Source organism: Branchiostoma belcheri, unplaced genomic scaffold, assembly GCF_001625305.1.
Source record: "Branchiostoma belcheri isolate BF01 breed outbred unplaced genomic scaffold, Haploidv18h27 scaffold4, whole genome shotgun sequence".
NCBI lineage: Eukaryota > Metazoa > Chordata > Leptocardii > Amphioxiformes > Branchiostomatidae > Branchiostoma > Branchiostoma belcheri.
In genome coordinates this window covers 3,467,146-3,483,291 of record NW_017804020.1, presented here as the reverse complement: position 1 = coordinate 3,483,291, position 16,146 = coordinate 3,467,146, and the positions used below count along the sequence as shown (strand labels likewise).

General features: G+C 39.8%; 2 protein-coding genes across 5 annotated transcripts in view; both read right to left on the bottom strand.

Annotated features, from left to right (window-relative positions):
- LOC109477159 (alpha-amylase 1-like) overlaps positions 1 to 909 on the bottom strand; it is a 13,241-nt gene extending 12,332 nt beyond the window's left edge. The window contains exons 1-2 of one of the 2 annotated variants that reach the window (XM_019778222.1): positions 608 to 909; positions 141 to 328 (exon numbers count right to left, since the gene is read on the bottom strand). In XM_019778222.1, coding sequence (XP_019633781.1) covers positions 141 to 308 — 168 coding nt within the window. In that variant the 5' untranslated portion in view covers positions 309 to 328; positions 608 to 909. The remainder of the gene's footprint in view (positions 1 to 140; positions 329 to 607) is intronic. The other variant, XM_019778221.1, reaches the window with a different exon arrangement.
- A 592-nt stretch (positions 910 to 1,501) lies between these two features.
- Positions 1,502 to 16,137, bottom strand: LOC109477170 (ankyrin repeat and SOCS box protein 13-like). 3 transcript variants are annotated; one of them, XM_019778237.1, is made up of 8 exons: positions 16,026 to 16,137; positions 15,606 to 15,667; positions 15,026 to 15,106; positions 6,497 to 6,684; positions 5,812 to 5,962; positions 4,181 to 4,315; positions 3,347 to 3,538; positions 1,502 to 2,975 (listed from the first exon to the last, which is right to left on the bottom strand). In XM_019778237.1, the coding sequence occupies exons 3-8, from the start codon at positions 15,075 to 15,077 to the stop codon at positions 2,848 to 2,850; spliced, it is 846 nt and encodes a 281-aa protein (XP_019633796.1). In that variant the 5' UTR covers positions 15,078 to 15,106; positions 15,606 to 15,667; positions 16,026 to 16,137; the 3' UTR covers positions 1,502 to 2,847. The 3 variants fall into 3 exon arrangements, with proteins under 3 accessions (XP_019633796.1, XP_019633795.1, XP_019633794.1); XM_019778236.1 differs by lacking the exons at positions 15,026 to 15,106; positions 15,606 to 15,667; positions 16,026 to 16,137 and adding an exon at positions 10,021 to 10,313; XM_019778235.1 differs by lacking the exons at positions 15,026 to 15,106; positions 15,606 to 15,667; positions 16,026 to 16,137 and adding an exon at positions 8,514 to 8,857.
- Positions 16,138 to 16,146: the final 9 nt, after the last annotated feature.

The following is a 16,146-nucleotide window of genomic DNA, read 5'->3' as shown; positions in this document are numbered from 1 at the left end:
AGAGGATGTAGGACTCGGGAGCTATAATAGGTTTGGTAACCAGGCTAGTATTTTCTACATACAAAAAGACACGTAATGCAAAACTAATAAAACTCTTAAGGCATATATTTTGTTCATGTCTTCTGTTTTTGCTGTAGTACCTGCACTGCCCCGAAGCCGTAGGGCCCGAGGAAGCGCTCGCATTCCGCCGCGATGTCCGCCCACCGCCACTCGAACAGGTGCACGGCGGCGTGGCGCCCGGAGACGTTGTTTGGGTCCCACTGCGCCAGCGCGCCCGCTAACAGCGACAGGACGAGGGCCAGCTTCATGGTCAATCTCCAAGCAGATCCTAGGGCGGCGAAAAGACAGTATAAAATTGGCCAGGCAGAATCCATTGGCCAGAAAGGGTCCATGCACGACCCAAGGTGATCACAGTTCTTTCCACAACCAGTCTACAACATAGGCAGGAATAAACTTTACGTTGCCCGCATATTCATAACTTTTAAAAGGCATTTTCTTTGTTTGAAATCGTATAAATAAATAGATCACTTCAGCATGATAGTGTTACAAAGTACGTATTTTACTGTGAGACAAGTTTTTTTTTTAATAAAAAAGAAATGGCGCTCACCTTGCTGATCTTCCCAACGTGAACTTCTGCAACTGTCGGAATTTTACAGTCGCGGGCATCTATCTATAGAACCTTGGGGACAGTACATATGATATTCGACGTTCTTTCTTTTGTCACGAGAGGCAAATATGATATATAAATTATGTTTACATAATCAGATACTGGCCGCGCGCCCTGCCAGTAGGCCTTGGGTCAACGTGTTTCACGTTTTACCTTGTGTGAGACTGGGATAGAGACCTTGTGTGCTTGTACTATATATTGCTCATTGCAAGTTATTATTACAAAAAATGCAAGTACTAGTCATTATTGCACACACTCAGTTTACAGATCGACGTATACATTGGAATATGTCAACAAGTTACAATTGATATAAGGTCTGCAGTATTCATTATGCCAAATTAAACTCAGCAATTAAGTTGGGCACGTGGATTATTGCCAGGGTCCGTCAGGAAACACAACATTTTCCCCTAGGCCTTACGCCCTTTCTTGCGTATTTTCAGATAAAGGTCTTCCTATGGAGATGTGACGTGGTGGGAACTCACGCAGGTGGCGTTTGTAAGGTTAGAACATGCCTCAGACCGGGGCGCCCAGCTGAGCTGGGCGGTAGAAAACCACTACAGACCCGAAGAGAGCCTGCCCAAACCCTGGTAGACTGGACCCCAGGGCATACATTTGTAGTAGGCAACACCTATAGCCTTGGAAATAATCATCGGCAATAAATTTGAGACACAACATTTTACACCTTATGTAAGCCTTGCAGCAGTGCAGTAAGATAAATACGTGTGTATGTTCATATATTAAAAATAGATTATATAAGGCATAGCGAAGGGACAATTTAAATACATAAAAGGTAAATAAAATCTGAATGACAAAAGAACGACATGTGCCAGAAAATTAAATTACCAGCAAAGTTTGTATTGTTTTATGACAAGACAGCCAATACTCTTACGTATTAATATGGCTTTGTTGTACATTTTGTAAATGTAACATGTCATACTGGAAATATTACAAAACCTCAAAACAATAACTACGGCTCCTCTCACTGCAACTGGGGTAAGCATCACTACAGGATGTGCTGACCTGTATTATGTATGTACATGTAGTGAGGTAGGAAGACAGAGATGTCCCCAGCATGTACCAAGTTATGAGCTGCTCACAATATCTATTTGGGACCTTTGTAGCTTATTCAACTTGGGTCCTGTATGATACCTGGTTATAAGATCTAAAACAACTTCAAGTTACAAATAAAAAAACTCTGGTCACCAAATTGTTTTCAGCACATAAGGAATCTTACGAGCATATTTCAAGAAAATGGGCAAAGAAGATCTCACTTCGCACTTGTTACAAATACGTTTACAGGTTTGCAAAATATTTTAGTATTGCCCTCTACGATACATGATAAATATACATGTTTACTTGTCCAAAGTTCTTGCACCACAGAAAACTGAGATGCAGCACAGCAGTCCATACTGACATACATTTAAAACTAAACGTTCTATGACTGATACAATCTGTGCTGCATGCAATGCTGTCCACACTTCTGCCTTAATTACCAGCACTTTCGACTACAGCTTATTCAGTACTTTTGCATAAATTTACAATGATTCTATATTAATTTTTACAAGTCTTGATATTAAATTCTCCAGGATTGCACTACATGTAGCAACATATTTTGCATGGGTGGCATGGTGTGTATTAGCTTTCCTATATTAATGTATACATGGTATAAACATATTCTAAATCCCAATGGGTATTTGTGTACGTCACTTTGTGTAAGTCACTTTGTGCTAGGCCAAGGAAAACAAATATTGTGCTGAAAAAATTAGGGTTGGTAGGTAGGGATTCACTTTTAACATTTTTTAAACGTTTTTGCCAAAGTGATTCAACAAACATGGTTAATGTAACACTGAAATGCATCAGTACACTAGAATTTGTTTGGACTGGAACCAAAACTTTAGGTTCAGTTCAGATCTGACATAGCGATGTCATGTGTAACAGAACACATCACTATTTTAGATTTTAAAAATTGTGTCTCTCAGGTAACCAGAAACAACATTATTTTCCTAGGCCTTACTAGTGACACAGAAAGTTTAGCATGAGGTCCGGTAGCTTGAGTGAAGTAAGATAACTGTTGTTACTGAGTCAATGATATTAACTATCTGTGACACAGAAAGTTTAGCATGAGGTCCGGTAGCTTGAGTGAAGTCAGATAACTGTTGTTACTGAGTCTATGATATTAACTATCTGTGACACAGAAAGTTCAGCATAAGGTCTGGTAGCTTGAGTGATGAGAGATAATTGATCCTGCTGGCACCAACACTCTGCCTGATGGTCAGTCTACACAGCTGCTTCAGACTCTCTACATGGCCTAGGGAGAAAAGACAAAAAGGTTATTATTATGCATTGTATAGTACCCCAGTAACATGTAATGTTATTGGTCATTTACAACATCAAGGAAGGCTACGGTAGTATATATATATATATATAGTGTACTTCTAACATTTTTGTTAGAAAAATCTGTCTATGTGTGTGGATATATTTTATGATTCACTGTCCATTGCACTTGTAATTAAGAGCTGGGGAAATTTCCCTAGTACTGTAAACTGAGTCTGTAAAACGTATCAGAATAACAAGGACAACATCTTCAGTACAATGTATGTAATAATGTTTGCTATGGCAGCATCAGTGGAGCTGCACTTTACCACACAATCACTAGGTGGCACTGTTGTACAGTCTTACCTTCATAGTATAACAGCAACTGTCTGGCTTCACTGTCCTCTGCAGTAAGGTGGCGAGCTCTCTTGCCATACTGGTTCAGTGCGGTGATATTGGCGCCGTGTTCCACTAGGACCTGAATGACGGCAGTGAAGTTGTTCTGCGATGCATAGTGCAGCGGTGTTTCATGGTTCTTCCTGGCATTGGGGTTAGCACCTAAGAGAGGGATCCAAGAGTATGATTATCTGTCACTTGGCAGTGAACAAAAACTGTGATGAACAGTGCGTTGCAATTATTTTATACATGAAAAAATATTGACCATTGTCTAAGACAGTACCAGATAAATGGAAGCTTTTAAGTACATTAGAGATCCTTCTGAAAATAGTTACAACAGGTTTGTAGAACATACATGTAGGACATTAGGATTTTTTTACATAACCAGTAAGGTCTCTTACTTAGTGCCACCTACATTGGCTACATATTGCAAGATAAGAGGCATTATTTCATTCATTTCATTTATTGGTGATGCCACAACGCATTACAAGTGGGAGCCAGGCAGCCAGAAGGCTGGTGGCAGCTGCCACTGGTACATACAACACAACACAGGATAAGTCAATACAATATACAGGACCTAGCAACAAGTTACGAATATCCAAATAGCAAAACATAACAGTGCATTATACAATATTGAAGACACATCATCATCAAATTAATATTACTGGCTGTGTAAAAGAATATCCCAACATCCCACAACAGAGATTCTATATCATCAGAAATTTTCTGAGAAAATTTACCTTTTGTAATCAATTACATGTATATTTCTGCTCTGTAACAGCAGTATTTCGTTCCAAAACTTACCTGCTAGAAGAAGGGACTTGGCACAGTCCACGTGACCCCTGATACAGGCTACATGTAGAGGTGTACCATGGTGACAGTCTGTGTGTTCAATCTTGGCTCCATTCTGAATGAGGATGTCTACACATTCCTGGTGTCCTGTACAAAAAAAGAAGTAAATTTGTATTACTGGAACCGGTATTAAACCTGTGCTTGGTCATGTGGAGGTAATTCTAATGCCATACAACTTACAAGTCTGCATGTAGTCCTTGAGTTGCAAATGCTCGGACCCAAGAACATTAAGTCAATGTTACAGTGTACAAGTCTGTCCTGTGTTAGACTGACCCGTGCAGTCCCCTACCTTTCCATTTTATACTGCAATTGCTCAAACACAGCTTCTGCATCACCCAAGGTACCAGCCCGACCACAGGTCGGATCACCCAATGGCCAAATTATGTCAGACCTAATAAAAGATGTGCCAGAAATTGAAAAAATTTGAAGTCAACTGTTAACATCAATTCCAATATCTGGTACTGTATTCTGTATATAGAACCCTGTGTGATAACTGTTATCAGACACTTGTGATACAGTAATTGTTATAGAACTAATGTGATAACAGTTAATATGGATCCCTGTGTGATTACTGTTATAGAGCTTATTCACCACACGTCATCATGACGTCACGACCCCTCATGTCCCGTGCGACGCCATTTTGGGGCTACAGCGCCTACAGCGAGTTTCCAAGCATTGAAATGGCCGACAAACGTTAGGTAAACTGTCCTTTGTCCTATTACACGAAGAGTTTACCACCACTCATACCTCTCGTTACTGGAACAAAATAAAATCTGTTGGGATTGACCCGTTTCTGTTGAGTTTTGATCAGTCTGATAGAAACGGCGTCTACCGCCAGCGGAGTCCATTGACGTGACTTAGCTTCGTATTTGGTACTGGGCAGAAGTTTTTACACACAGGATCGGTTCAAGAGTCTGGAAGCGTTGTATCAGGATGTGTAGAAAGTGTTGTGGGACAGTTGCGTGGTGACAATTAAGTACGTTGTAGTCGGGAAACGCAAAAAGTCGCGGCTATTTTGGAACAGCCCCGGAGTGTGTCTGGATAAACAACAAGCAAAGGCGAGGCCATCGGCCGCCATCCTCAGTCCGCACTGCCGCGACTGTGGCTGGACAAGGTGAGTGTTACACGTTGCCAGCACCCTGTTCTACATGGAGATTTACCACAGAGTAAAGGGACAAGTAGCTCCGAGTCCAACATTTTACCGTGTTCATGGCTACCCACGTTTCAATCTACATGTACATGTACAGCCCCGTACGCCGCGCCAGGATTAAACACACCGATTTCTGATCAGCAAAGAAAGACTGAAAAGCCAATCTTGACAACATGAAAAGTGGACACGGAGCCAGAACAACCCAAAGGACAATGTTACTAACAAGAAGAGTGTCCAAAACGTAAATTGTGGCCCAAAATACACAACTATCGCCAAGAGTTTGCATAGCATTGCATAGCGATAGCCCCAAAATGGCGGACGCCAGGGGGAGAGTCACGTGACAATCTGTGGTGAATAAGCCCTATAGAGCCCCATGTGATACAGCTAGTTATCACCCGTTTTCACATGTTTTTACAGTGTTGTAAGGCTTTACCTCTCAACACAGCCTCGTGTAGCGGAGATGCAGTGATGAGGCTGGGGTTGACGTCAGCACCGTGGGACAGCAGCAGCTGGATACAGGCCACACTGCCGCGGGAACACGCATCGCACAGGGGTGTACTGCCATCTATGTTTCTGGCATTCACCTGCAGGAATGCATTGGGCACAAACACACCAGTGAGAACATTGCCCTATTCGCCATCATTGATGGACAAAAACACTGTGTATTAAGGTACAAAGGAGAAGTCATTTAACTAGAAAAACCCAAAAAGCAGTCCAGTTTTACACAGCTTATACATAGCACATACAAAAGCTGCAGACTTCACCCAGTGGTAGAAATACTTTTTCCAGTGTTCTGCAACTGCAGAATGTCAAAATTTGGTTCTACAATTCAGAAATACTTTCAGAATATTCAGAATACACACTTGTATCTAAACCCATGACATACACAAAATTGCATGTTGGCAAACATTTTATATGCAACTAAAAATAAACAATTGAAAAATACAGGCAAATTATTAGTACTTGTTATAGACTGTATAGAGTCAGTAGTAAACTTAAAAGTTCTTCAGTCTGCAATATTACTTAATTTTCTTCTGCAATATTGAAAATGTCTCTGCGAAATGCAGATGGGTATCTCTTTGTTAGCGGTTATGAAAGACAAACAAACCAGCCCTTACCTGGGCTCCTGCTGCGATGAGCATTTTGGCACAGACGGCATGTCCACCTAGACACGCCTCGTGTAGCGGAGTGACCGAGTCGATGGTGCTGAGGTTGGCGCAGGCTCCCTGGTCCAGCAGGGTCTTCAGCGCCAGGACACGGCCGTAACACGCAGCGTCATGGAGAGGGGAGCGGTCAGCCCAGGACCCTAAGGACAACATGGTCAACATAAGTCACTTCAGTACAAAGCTAGTTTAATTTCCAACACAAGGAATTGGACCAATACCTCGTGTAAAAAATTCTGGTTCAGTGTCCAAGGTAGCCTGGTATCCAGTCTGATCGTGGTCGGGGCCGTAAGAGCTCGGGGCCGTAAGAGCTCTGGCCTGCCCGGCGCCCGCCTCACATAGGTTTCCCAGTGTGCATTTCACGAGAGATTAAATTAGCCCTCCACGAACATCGTGTTGGGGGGAAACCAAATGCTCAAGCATACTGTCTCTGATTAGCGTAACACTCCTACCGGGACGGTCTGTTGCACTGGGCGGGGGAAGCTCTTAGAGCCCCCGAAGACACAACCTGCCTGAACACCCCAATACCCCCAATCACGATCAGACTGGATACCAGGCTAAATCATAGTCCTTTTCATCCTGGCGGACGTTCTCTTCATCATTTGGGACCCAACTGTTCAACTGTGAGCAGCTAGACCAGCTCTGCTTCTGCAGGGCTTGTCACAGGAATCACATACAAACTGTACAATAATCATATAGTGATAGTCACTCACAGCAGGTTACTGGCACTTTAATAATAACCTTTATTGTACATTCATGCCCTATCGGGCTAAGTACAGGTCAACAGATGAAATAGGTAATATACATGTTTGTAGTATAAACAGCTCTAAAACTACTCGGCTTCTTCTCGTTTCTTTGTGATATTGAAAATATAATTTGAAATGGGTTTGTATAGTACAGAATGATCAAAGCGCATAAGAAAGATAAATTTTTCAACATTAGGCAAGTGCAGTGTTGGAAGTATGGAAACGTACTAGTAATATACTTAAAAAGATCATTTCTTTCATTACTATATAAACTACAATCAATAACAAAGTGGGCTTCATCTTCTACTTTGTTTGAGCTACAAAATTGGCAAATCCTTTGCTCCAGAGGTGTGCGGTTGTGCCTTCCTGTTTCGATGCTGAGTTTATGACAGCTGATTCGTAGATTGGTGATGGTGGTTCTTTGACTTCCGTTTGGAATTTGAAGATAATGTTCTTCATTATAAGTAGATTTGAATAGTCTGTACGAGCGCAGTTTGTTCTTTGTGTTTTTGGATTTGTTGTCATTATGAATTTCGCGTAGGAATTTTTGAAAGTAAATGTCTTTTAAACGTTGGTGAATGGAGGAGATGGTTGCGTGTACTTTTGATGCAATTGATAGGGGGGAATGCCAAACAAAGGCATAACCGCATTCCTCTAAAGATTTTCGTACACCAGATGCCCAACATTTACTACCTAATCTATTTAATTTACAGTAACACTTATAAATGAAAGACGGAAAGAAGAAACCTGATTATTCTCCATTTAAAATCTTTGACAAGTAGCACATGGTACAAATTACTAGTAACTTACAACATGCTTACAGCTAGTTGCTAGTATTGGCTAGTACTACGCGCATGTTCGGATTATGTAATTGATAGGTCAACATACTAGGGGTCGACGCACCAGGGGTCAACGTTCTAGGGGACATCAGGGGGGGAGGGGACATAATAGGAACATGAGTTGGAAACAACATGGCCTAGGACAATACTGTAACCGATCCTCACTTGGGGACAACCCGTCCAAAAAGATACAAAACCATGGTTAACACGCTGGACTAGAAGGCGACAGAAACGATCAACTCGTTTGAATAAATTATGGAAGCGTCTATAATTTATGCAAGGAGCTCAAATGGAAAATTTTGGCCTAGCCTCCTTCCTTCAATAAATGATTTACAAAGACAACGTTTGCAAATTTACGCTTATCCTCTTCAAACGTTTAGACTTTACCTTGGTAACAACTGAAATGCTTCCGTTTCTTCAAGTACAAGGAATCCGGAGCGTCTATAAGAGAGGTTAACATCTTCTTGGACATGTCCTGATCGCAATCCCGGTCCCGGTCTGATCCCGTAGCTCCCGCGAATAAAGCCGTCATGGCTTATTTTCCTATCGTTATTGGAGAAATACGTAGAACTGGCACTCGGCATAAGTCCAGTCAAGATGGTAAGTCATACGTTATAAAAGTTCTCGTCTAGAGTAGATTTCTCAGCCACCGTCCATGCGGCGTGCGGCCCATTCCTGCACGCGGCATGTTGGAAAATTCCATTCCGTAACTAGAGAGTGCAAAGGTGAAGGACAGGATGTTGGGTAAGTGTTGCGTCAGTCGTCCAACCCCAACTCACGAACTCCCTCTACCGATTGATATCAAAACTGCACTCACAGATCCTTGAGCGATTTAATTTGTTTCTTCGAGGATATCTATAAAAACATCAGCCAACACCACACAAGTTTTGCTCTCAGAAGGGGCAGCAAAATTAGAGACATTTCACAGAATATCTGCCAAGAGGCCAGTAAAAAGGGGTGACAGTTGAGACAAATAATCCTACCAAATCACTATCAAGTATGGTCATTTATTGGTGCCTACAAAGTGGGCAAACCAAAGAAATATCTTTAGATTTTGAGTTTGACAACTTCACAAGCCACTCTAGATATGTTATTAAGTGCAATGCATGTATCTTTAAATAGCCACAAACTAAAATCTCTAAAATCTTCACCAATATGCAGGTACATATTAGGAAACACAGACTGTAACACAAACCTGGGACAGCCAGTGCTCTGACCAAACAAGATGTGTGAAAGAACAAAGTCATCCTAACAGGGCTGGGAGTATGAGTAAACCCTTTCAGCTCAGAAACATTATTTGTTTGTCTATATGTGGTGGCCCAGTGTAAAGAAACCTGATCTGACTAAACCAGTGCTAAGACATACTTTTATGGCTGTTGGCAAACAATCTCCCAACAAACAGTCCCAAGGTCAGTTTATAAATATAAACACATGCACAATTTGCCGGTTAAGCAACCCTCATTTGATTTTGTTGTGAATTTCTGGAGAAAAAGGAAAAAAACAATATATTGTATGAAAGAAAGAATTGCCCATTACAGTGACTATTCTATGCTGACAAATGACAGCCAAATAAGACTAAAATTCTGACAGATTCCAAGATATTTCCAAAGACCTTGTCCTCAGGGGTGTCAAGCTTGACCTAGAATACCCATGAATATACAACAGGCCTAGGATTGCTTTGGGTGAGACAAGATCTCTTTAATACATTAATGTAAGTTCAACATTTAAAAAGTACAAAAACATGTATATGTCTGTTTACGAAGTAGCTACTTCACCATTACCTTCACCATCATCATACATATACCGGTACAAAATGCATCAACAGTTGCATAGGCATGATGCATGTACTTCTACAAAATGTCTATTATGTTGAGTACACTTCCATGTCACTGACCAACATCTGTGTCCAGATCACATCCCCTCCCTCTTCTCAAGTACAGATCACCATGAGGAAGGAAGCCAAAGATTTGCTCCAGCAGATACTCCATTTTAGAACAGGGCTTTGCAACTCTTGTCACCACCAAGAGTGGGCCTCAACGTTATGCTTATCACATGGTGTCTGTACTAGTATGCAGTCTGCATACACACTGTCAATATTTATCTTCAACCCTTAAACATCACAGGCATGTATATCTGATACAGGACCAGGACTAAAATTACTTCCCATCTACAGTAGGTAATATTAAAGCTAATACCATATGCTAGTACATGTAGTACCCATAGTACTATGTTTGTAACATAGTCATACTACAGTTCTACATGTCATTATTTCAGGAAAATAGCATGTTTTGTGACTATTTTGGTGACAGGAGGGTAAAAACAAATGATGCAACAGGGGAAAGGGCAGCAGTGTTCAAATTCTTTCCTCTGCAGGGCTGAACATCAGCAAGGATGACTGACAGGCTCAGATGTAGCTCAGGGTTGCAGACAAGAGTTCAGATTGCATACTGGGAGAAGTCCAAATCAACAACATTGGAAGACATGTATGGATAATAACTACCTAGTATGAGCATAAAGAGTCCCTACTGAAATAACATTTATTGCATAATTAACCATAAACCTTTTCAACATACACTTATGAAACATGTTACATTTATTCTGATATTCTGAGCTTGGCACACTGTATTTTATGGCATATAATACATTATATATTAGTACATATAAATATTGTGCAACATTGCCTGAAACCAGTTTGAGTGCATAAAACTTAAACTGCATAGAATTTGTTCCCCCAAACAATACATTCCTGAAGATACAACATGGCTGGGAAAAAAAACATATTTATGCAAAAATTTCAACTTGCATGTAAAATCATAATATTTTCTGACAGAGATGTGGGTTTAATTTCTTTTATAATAAAAAATACAGTTTACCTCTACAACTAAGATTTCAACCCACCTCTTGCATAATCACCAATGGATGCTGTAAATCGCCTTAGTCGTTCTACCTGTACCTCCTCTGGTAAGGTGGGCTGGACCCACATGGTTAGTGATGTCTATAACAGTAAGGGTACGGTAGCCTTACAGCTGCTTGTACATGCCTATCAGGGGTTTGGCAACATGCCAGAACAGTAGTACAGAATAATCGACACTAGGATGATATTTAGTGTCCCTTAAATTACTCTTGCCTTCTAACATGCTCATTGGCATACTAACTTGATACATGGTACACTAAATATAGCCTTGTCTAGCCAAAATAACTGCAGCTGGTTTACTATGTAGGGTGTTTACACTAATACTTATATTTCAGTAGTAGACAGAACAGATTTACAAAGATAGTATATTTCTGTGAATTTGCTCGATCACCCACTCTGTAAAGGCTTTGGAGCAAGAAAATGACAAATACATGCTATACAACTTACAAGACTTCCTAATGTCATAACAATAAACAATATGAAATTCAGTACACTACTATTACTTGGCATATTGTTAAATTACAAGTAAATATCAAACAACACAAAATCAACTCCTGATCCCAGCCAAAGATGTGAGAAGAGGGAAGAATACTGATATGGCAAGCAAAAGAACAAATTTCAAGTTTACATCATGAGTACTTCACTGTATTTGATGAGCTTCGGCTTCCAAGTTATGACAGATCTTCCAAACATATTGCTTCTGGTACAAACCAACCATAAATGAAATCAATATTCTTATAATCTCAATATTGAAATTACACAGTAATATCGAAGCAAAATTCAGCAACCACGGGGGTCAGTCTAGTTTGTCAAACTCTCCGCAGGAATTGTCCCTTGGGCTCTCCTTCAGTTTCTCTGGGAACATCCTTTTCCACTGGTCCCACTGGCGGTTCATGCGCGTGTTTGTGTACTCAAACGCGATGGCTGTGAAGAGGTAAAACAGGTACACCAGTGGGATGACCACCGACAACATAGAGATGTAATACCACGCTGTGGACTGGACAAGGCTCTCCAACATGTTGTTTGGGTTAAAGGTATGAAGTCAAGACAAACTGAAATATCTTTTAGGTACTCGAGACGTCAGTGTTGGGTTGTGTCAGTCTTCAGTGACACCGCAGAAGAACTCCGTGAATAGAATATCTCGTGAACATGTAGCACTGCACTGTAACACTTGGTCAAGGTCAAATTTGAGTCAATATGCCCAACCCAGGAACAACTACCACACCTTCACGCTAAATTCAAGTTGCTATGACAGTGACCTTGGTCCATCAGATAAGGTGTGAGCTCACAATCCACTCAGAAATTCTGTAGATGTTGAATGATGTCCTGTTGGAAGAAGTAGAGGTACCAAGGATTGTTTCTGTTGCTAGAACAAAGAAGACTCAGAACCACTGTTTTCCCTATGTTCCTGGTTTCCACTGACTGCAGTTCAGTTGACACTCTGCAATCTTGAACACATATCTTCCCAAGAGTGAAGTCCTGTTGTAAAAATGATGTTCCAGCGAAGCAGAGGGAATATATCAAAAGATTTCCAGCAAGTCCACATGAAACATTCTCAGTCAGGCAGCCATCTTGAAAATGCTCTAATATGGCCAGCTGTCAAAACAAGGTCTCTGATTGGCTGAGGAGTGGACTATACCATTGTAATTGCAGGGGATGTCAGTATTGTGTTTTAACAAGGACCTCCCTGGTTTTAGTGTTTTTAGATGTAGCAAGAGGATTGTTGGTGGTAGAAAATAAAATGATAAATGTCAGTAAAATATTTCTAATACATGTAAGTACATGTACCTAAATAACTGTTGTTCATTTGCGTTACTTACTTACTTACTAGAACTTACTAGGAGCTAACCTTAGATATTAAATGTTACATTACATTGTATGTAACTTACTATTGTAAGGTCATGAATGGTACAGGTTACTAGTATGTTATAGTTTTATCATGTTTACTGGCTGGTAATAAATGTAAAACCACACATACCCAGAAACATAAGGTCAGCATCCTGTCCATCTAGTCGTAAAGCCATTTCTGGCTTGAAAACAATGATGTCTCACTTTGTCAGAGGGGCAGTGCAATCAATCATTAGTATAATAGAATGCTGTTTAACTTGTAAAGAAACATGACTTATATGGCAAAAAGAAACCTTGGGACTGAAAAGGTTCCAACACAAAAAATAGTTTAAGATCAAATGCTACATAATTCTGAAACATGTTGCCCCCTTTGGTCATATTATGGTATATGCCTGACCTTATTAAAGGTCAAACATTCTAAAAACAGATCTGTATTGACAATTGTACACAAAGTCATAATATCAAGCCTATACATGTATACAATGACAATTGAGCATCCATACTACTACTCAAAATATTGTTATCATTGCACATCGCAATTACTAAGTAGTATTGACAACAAAACCTTCAAGTGCCAAGATAATATATATGTATATCTACATGTAGGAAGAATTCAAACCTGTTTCACTTTTCCATTGCACATGAGGGGTCCATCCTGCAGTATCAAGCTTGTAGACAACCATGAAATACCAGTGAAAGCTCAGGACGACAACAATAATAGAGATGCCAACCAGTAAAACTTCAAGAAATACTGCAAGCATATCTATGTACTCATAGTATTCACATACATATGTAACGTTATGTATGCTATACTGCTATCTGGTACTGTGTAGATTGAAGGACAGCAAGCTCCCAGGGTAGGTCAACCTTTTGAGAGCAATGCCCCCTGGTGAGCTTGACTATATTTGCAAGTGTACTGCACTCCTGGAGTTACAAAATTGCATGATTGGATGATGCACATATGTCCTCATCATCCTAAAAATCACAATTGTTGCTCTATATCAAAATGAGATATATATAACATCAAAATAATGACAAAAATGTCCAGTTTTGATACTCAGCTTAGCATCATGACATCTGCAGGGAGAGTGCCAGCATTTCTGACATGTTGACTCTGGTGCAGCAACATTGTCTCCATAGCACTCCAATCTATACTTGTGGTCCACACACATGCATTATACCACACTGACAGCAAATACACCAATGTGCAATACAATACAATACAATACACCAACATGCAATACAGCCAAATGTCTGAGATGCAAATTAAATCTAATATTAGTACAAATGTATGATATACATGTATGGTGCAGCTAAATAGCTTTGCATATAGTTGACCTCTATGTCCCATGAAAGTAGAAATGTTTAATGATACATGATCCTGTAACATGATCTGTGTTGACAAAACACATAGAGGAACATTGTAAAGATCCGGTACCAAACAGTCTTATGCAAAAATGCTATCCTAATTTCTAAGTAGATGAAAAATAGACAGATCTTCAAGTGGTAAAGTCCAATTTTGCCACTGGATGATCTGTTTGGAGATTGATGCTGCCCTACTTGCGGTTCCATTTATGTCCCTCAGATCCACCATCCATCGGATAGCCTCCTGAATCTCTTCTGTCCTGGCCAAGTTTGTCAGGTCCCTTGCCATATTTTGTACAGATGTACAGTGATAATGTCTACTACTGTAGTGCATATACCCTCCCACTTCAAAGATGCATGAAGTACACTCACTCAAACTCTGACCTTTGACCTATACAACATTGCCTGTCACATCATGGTAACTACATTTACTACAATATCTTTTAGGAACAGAGCATTCTGGGTGCTCATTTTAAAAGTAACTTTTTTTTATCAAGTAGCTTCTGATGAATACCTAATTTAAAAAATACTTGATCTGTTGGCATCTTTGGAAAAATGTTTTTATTGAGACACCTGCTACTGTATATTGTGTTGTCCAGTTGCAAAGGCTAGCCCTTTAAATTAAAATAGCCTCTGGCTAGTTGGGCATTTCTGGTTCTGTGTCATTTTATACATCCTATATAGTAATAAATCAAATCCCTCACTCTGGTAAAGGAAAGATGTCCTGATTGGATATAAGGATTAGAAGAATAGGTAAAAGCAGGATTCTTACCACCAGGTGGCTCAATGGCCATTAGTCTGTTGCTGGCAACGAACTCCATCATTCATAGGTTGTTAGGAAAAGCAGCAAAGCCTGGAGGGCAGGTCAACACCAATGAAAAGGTTAGAAATTGTTGGCCCACAAGATGGTTTACTAGTGTTATTTTTGACATTTATAACTGATGGGCAGTACTCCTTGCTAACTACTGTCTTTTTTTCCCTAACATCTAATCATTTTTATCATCCAGGACATCTTTCTCATAAACTTATATAATCTTGTGTCATTTCATTTGCTACATATTTTCCTGCCCTCCAATGCTACTGTTTCTTTTCCTGGAAGTATTAATGTATATATACAATATTCAATGACAGCAAGATGCTATGTGCAAGCATATGTACAGCATGCAGATACTAATTATTAGTTACTTATAGCTTTTGCATTGTCACTCCACAAATACAGTTTTTTTATTAAACTGTATGCTACTGACAGTGTTTGTCTATACTATTTTGTACAGGCATTACTTTTACTTTTAGTAATAAACATAATGGGATAAGGTAGTAAATGTATTAGTATTTTTGTCAGGGACACCTACCCATGTCACCTGTAACACACATCAAGTTGTGTCTCTTCAGCATCGTGTGCAGCTATGAACACCTGTAAAATGATTCATTTCAATCAAAACTCAAGTTAGCAAATCACTGCCAATTTTCCAATCAGACCAATAAAATATTGATGATCAGATGTCAAGTAGTAATCACTGTCAAATATTATTTTCAAATCAGATTGATAAACTATTGATGATCAAATACCACCTATTCTTTCTAGGTCAAATGCATACATCACATTCACATATAGTAACGTTGTTGTTGTTGTTGTTGTTGTTGTTGTTGTGTTTTAGACTTCGTAAAAAAAACCTTGCAACTACACGACTTCTACTTAAAAACCTCCTTTGAACGATTGTGTATCTATCTAAATATCCATACTATCCTATTTCATAGATAACGGAAACAACCTTTTCAGAAGATATCCGTGACAGCGTCCAACAGCGTCGAATAAGGCTTCAAAAACACAAATTTACTCCAAGTTTTGGAACTTTCCGCCACTTCACAGATGGTAACCTTTGAACTGTAAGA